Source organism: Pteronotus mesoamericanus, unplaced genomic scaffold, assembly GCF_021234165.1.
Source record: "Pteronotus mesoamericanus isolate MK-2021 breed Mesoamerican mustached bat unplaced genomic scaffold, CSHL_Meso_final scaffold_476, whole genome shotgun sequence".
Taxonomy (NCBI): domain Eukaryota; kingdom Metazoa; phylum Chordata; class Mammalia; order Chiroptera; family Mormoopidae; genus Pteronotus; species Pteronotus mesoamericanus.
The window spans coordinates 2429351-2434811 of record NW_026555318.1 but is presented as its reverse complement, the minus strand read 5'-3'; the positions used below and the strand labels follow the sequence as shown (position 1 = coordinate 2434811).

Here is a 5461-nt window from a genome sequence, read left to right as displayed (position 1 = left end):
GGACTCGGGGAGAATGGGTATTACAGAAGGGGGCTGGTCCCTGCGGTTGGGAGAGGGATGTCTCTTCTCCACATTGACTTTCTCCATCTACAAATATATTTTGGAAAACAGCTGGGCACCAGCTGATGTCTGGGGGTAGCCCTGTGCCATCCCTTACTGCCTACCTCCTAACGTACAGTCAAGTCATCTTTTCCTCCAGGGAGTGACTAGGAATCTTTAGGAAGCTTGAATGACACGGCTGTCTTCCAACTTCCTGGCTTTTGGGTTTCGGGGTGGGTGAGATCTGGGAGTTGGGATTCTGATCTGAGAGTCCTTTGCCAACCAAATCATTCTTCCTTAGAAAAAAGCAAATTCTTAAGGCCATCTACCCACAATAATGGGTAATTTCTTCTCTGGATAAAGGGGGGGGGAGGGGAGGGGGAGAAAGGAAGAGGCAATGTCGACTGACTCACTGTCCTTGCCTTGGCACTGAGAGGAGATCACTGAACTAGAAGTAGCTCTCCAGAAAAAAGCACAGCCACCCAGTGGCGTGAAAGCCTGGGCTGTCTTCTGTGCTCCCCAATCCCCACACTCCCAGACTGGACATACTGCACACTAGTTAGCATGGGTGTTTGTAGTGTTACTTTATTGCCAATAGTTGACATTGCCAGGGGCTAGTAGAAAATAAATTAGAACTCCAGTGGCCTCTGCTAGGTGTTGCTAAGCTGGAGAGGGGACACTAATCCCAGGAAGGGGTATAAGGTGGCTGTGGTGATGCCAATGGAATGCCTCTTCCACCCTCCAGATCAACAGAAGTTTCTATTCTTTCCTGGTACCCAAAGGGGCAAAGTGGAGACCAGGGCCTCTGAGCTACCAGAGCTAAATGAAGGGTAAGAGGCAGTGGGGAACCCGCAGCAGGACCAAATGGGACCAAGGCCTGGATTCCAGAACAGAGCAGGAACTGGAAATCCCATGTAGTCACAGGATGACGCAGGGAGGCCGGCTGTTGGTGATCTTTTCTAGGGGTTCTCCGTTAATGGCTCTTCGGATGGCCTCAATGAGCTAAAGAGCAGAGACAACGGGGTGATGTACTGCTTTAGAGGCATGGTGAACCAGGGGTACTCCCACCATTGCGAATACTCACATCTTTCTCATAAGGGAAGCCCCCATTCTCCAGCTTGGAGAACACCAGCTGTCCATTGATGTGGATCTCAAAGGCCCCTGGTATGAAATAAACCAATGAGTGAACTGCATGCTGAGAGAAGGTAAAAGCCAGGAAGCCCTCCACACTCAGGACTTCCACAGGCTCCAGACGTGTGGTACTTTAAGCCATTTCCCAACCCAGGGTCAAGCCAAAGGAACCTACAAGAGACGTCACAGGCATGTCCTTTCTTTGACTCAATGAAGGGATCCCTCCTTTCCAAATCTGTATTTCCGCAGTCTCTCCGATTCTTCCCTACAGGAATCATCTGTGACCCCCGCCCACCTTTGGAAGGGGAGTCAAGTTGTCTGGACATTTTCCTATATGCCAGATACTGCTGGACACTAAAACAGACAACGCCAGAGACAGAAAGCGTAGAGCTGGGATTTAGAACACTGACTCAGCAGGTGTTCCGCGGGCCTCACCTGGGCCTCCCGTACGCGACTCGATCTCGATGCCAGGATACTGCTCCTTCACGGCACTCTCCAGCTCCAGGTAGGCCGCCTCAAAGCCGCAGGGTTCACTAGGGTGGAGATAACTGGGGTCCGCTTGGGTTCCGGGGTAGGGATCTCCCGTGGGCCCGCCCACCCCCGTCCGGGCCGGAACCCCACCGGCCGGAGCCGCTCACCAGAACTCCACCACCAGGCGGACCCCGCTGCCCGGTTGGACCTCCCCGGGATCCGGCGCCGCGGAGGTCGACCCCAGGTCCCCGCTCATTGCGGCTGGCTCCGCTCCAGCCGCTGCTTCCGGGTGTGACGCGACGCCGCGGACATGTGAAGGGGCGGGGCCGCGCGCTACGTCCGGGCGCCCCCTGCAGGCCGCTTCAGTGTTTTGACCCGATCCTTGGCCAGAAGGCTCCCGGCTGGGTGGACCAGTCTAGACCGCATTCCGAGGTCCCAGGCTTGTCCTGTACCTGGTGTCCCCTGGACTTTCTCGGCCTTATTTAATCTAATGAAATATCTGAAACTGCAAAGCGCTTTCCAGCAAGAGAATGTGGTGGAACAAGGGGTCTCAAGGCCTGGGGTAGGCTGATGCTATGGAATAGTTTCCATTTCTTGCTAACATGTGGATGGCATTTTAAACCAAGTATTTGTGACTTTTTTCTCCTCACCTGAGAATATGTTAATTAATTTTAGAGAGGAAAGAAGAGAGAGAGAAACATCGATGTGAGAGAGAAACACCCATCAGTTGCCTCCTGTAGCTCCCCGCACCTGGGTATGTGCCCCGACAGGGGATGGAACCTGCATACTTTGGTGTACAGGACAATGCTCCAACCGACTGAACCAGCAGGTCAAGGCAAGTATTTCTGACTCTTAAACTCTAAACTGTTGATACAGCCGCCTCTCCCCCTGCACTTGGGAATAAGAGGCTTTGGGGCACCCAGTCCTTAGGCTCTATGCTCCCGTCACACGCACCCCATTCTGCACCTCCCCGGTCATCCGAGCCTCACTACAGGGTGGCATCATTATTCTCATTTTGCAACTCTAGAAATGGAGGTTGTCTCGCTGCTTCTTCCCCCTTTGGAGTCCCACCACAGTGTAGTTAACAGGTGACCCATGCTAGCATCTCTTTAAACCATTCATTTTAAAACAATGATGTATAGATTTGTGCAACCGTCACTACAATCCAGTTATAGAACATTTCCATCAACCTCAAAATGTCCTTATTGCCTGTTGGCCGTCAATCCAGCTCTGAGCTCCAGTCCTAGGCAACCATTGATCTGCTTTCTGTCTATAAATTTGCCTTTTCTGGACATTTCATGTAAATTAAATGATAAAATATGCAGTCTTTTGCTTTTGGCTCCTTTTATGCAGTATAAAGTTTTGAGGTTCATCCATGCTGTAGCATGTACCAGTAGCTTTTCCTTTTTATAGCTTAGCATCTCATTGTATGGATATGCCACCTTTTGTTTATCTATTATATGTCAATTGATGGACATTTGAGTTTCCAGTTTTTGGCTGCTGCTGCTGCTGCTGCTTTTTTTACATCCTCACTCAAGGACATGCTCCTTGATTTTAGAGAGAGAGGAAGGAGGAGAGAGAGAGAGAGACAGAGAGAGAGACAGAGAGAGAGACATGTGAGAAACAAACGTCGACTGGTTGGTTGCCTCTCATACGTACGTACCCCCGACAAGGGACTGAATGGCAACCTAAGTATGTGCCCTTGCTGCGGATCAACCCGAAACCTTTTGATGTACATCAGTGCTCAGCTCAACCAACCAAGCCCCCATCCAGGGCCAGTTTTTGGCTATTTTGGATAACGCTGCTATGAATGTTCATGTAATTGTCTTTGCATGTATGTGCGTTTTCATTTCTCTTGGGTAGATTCTTAGGAGTAGAATTTCTGGGTCATATGGTACATTTAACTTTTTAAGAAACTGCCAAACTGTGTTTCAAAGTGGCTGTACCATTTTACATTCCCACCAGCAATATATAAGGATTTGTTTCCCCATATCTTTGTCAACACTTGTGTGTCCCTTTGATTATAGCCATTCTGGTGGGTGTGAGGTGGTATATCATTGTGGTTTTTTTCTATTTTTTCTATTTTATTTATTTATTTTTAGAGAGAGGGGAATGGAAGGAGAAAGAAAGGGAGAGAAACATCAATGTGTGGTCAACTCTCGATGCCCCTAACTGGGGACCTGGCTCGCAACCCAGGCATGTGCTCTGACTGGGAATTGAACCATCAGCCCTTTGGTTCACAGGCCAGCACTCAGTCCACTGAGCCATACCAGCCAGGGCTTAGTGGGATCTTGAAGGGAAAATATTTTAATTTTGATGAAGTCTAATTACCAATTTTTTCACTTGTCACTTGTGCTTTTGCTGTTGTAGCTGAGATACAAGGTCATAAAGGTTTTTCTCCCATGGTTTCTTCTAGAAGTTTTTTAGTTTTAGCTCTTACCTTTAGGTTGATGATCTATTTTGAATTAATTTTTGTACATTGTGTGAGGTAAGGATCTAAATTTGTCTTTTTGTGTGCAGACAGTTGTCCCAGAACCATTTATTGAAAGGGCCATCCTTTCCCACATTGAATGGTCTTGGCACTTTGTCAAAAATCAATAGGCCAAAAATGTAAGGGTTTATATTTGGAATCTTGTTTCTGTTTCATCGAGCTATAAATCTATTTTTTGTTGTTTCTTTTTATTAAAATATTCAGATACAGCCCTGGCTGGTGTGGCTCAGTGGATTGAGCACCGGCCTGCGAACCAAGGGGTCGCTGGTTTGATTCTTGGTGAGGGCACGTGCCTGGGTTGCAGGCCAGGTCCCCAGCAGGGGGCGCGAGAGGCAACCACACATTGATGTTTCTCTCCCTCTCTCCCTTGCTTCCCCTCCCTCTAAAAATAAATAAATAAAATTCCTTAAAAACCTCAGATACAATTTATATACAGTAAAATTCATCCTCTTGTGTATACCTTTCTGTGAGTCCTGACACACACGGTTGTGCATCCATCAGTGTGACCAAGATACACAACGGTCCATTGCCTCCCACAAGTTCCTGTGCCCCTATTGTCAACCCCTCTCTCTCTCCTCCCCAACCCCAGACCTGCTTTCTGTCCTTATGGTTCCACCCTCTCCAGAAATCCGTATGAATGGAATCCTACAGCGCTCAGTCCTGTGAGACTGAATTCCCTCTCCAACTTATCCTTCAACATCCAGGGTGATCATTCCAAAATGTTAATCTGCCTGCTCCTCTGTGGTCCTACTTAAGCCCAGATAGACCCTGCAGGGTCTGGCCTCTGCCCATAGTTCCTGCTGGTCTGGACAGACAGGACGGATGGCTCTTAAACCTGGTTTACAGAACAAGCACCTGAGGGCTTGTCAATACCACACATTCCTGGGTCTTGCCCCCAGAGACAGATTCAGTAGATGGGGAGGAACACTGGGGTCTGCTTTTTAATACAAGCCTACGGAGACATGGAGGCAGGTGATCACAGGCCACCCTTGGAGAAACACAGCTGAGCCCAAAGCACTTGCCTTTCCTCACACCTTCCACACCCATTTTCCTTGCCCCAGACAGCGTCCCCTCTCTTCAGCTGCTCAGTTGCAACTTGCATGAAGTCTTCCCTAACCCCCTAGGTGAGTCATTCTCCCAGCATAGTTGTCACCTGTCATTTCTTATTATTTGTATGATTCGTTCATTAATATCAGTCTCCCTGACTGGGCTGCATGAGGACAAGGGAGTGGTTTGTTTTTGTTGCTCACTACTGGGTTCCCAGTACCAAACATGGGATTGGCATATGGTAGGTACTTAACAAATATTAGTTGAATGAATGAAGGAATG

General features: G+C 48.5%; 1 protein-coding gene across 1 annotated transcript; it reads right to left on the bottom strand.

The window, feature by feature from the left end:
* Window positions 1-606: 606 nt before the first annotated feature.
* MIEN1 (migration and invasion enhancer 1) lies at window positions 607-1961 on the bottom strand. Its single transcript, XM_054593864.1, has 4 exons — window positions 1809-1961; window positions 1606-1703; window positions 1124-1200; window positions 607-1041 (listed from the first exon to the last, which is right to left on the bottom strand). Exons 1-4 carry the CDS (start codon window positions 1895-1897, stop codon window positions 958-960), a joined length of 348 nt encoding a protein of 115 aa, XP_054449839.1. The 5' UTR covers window positions 1898-1961; the 3' UTR covers window positions 607-957.
* Between the last annotated feature and the right edge of the window lie 3500 nt (window positions 1962-5461).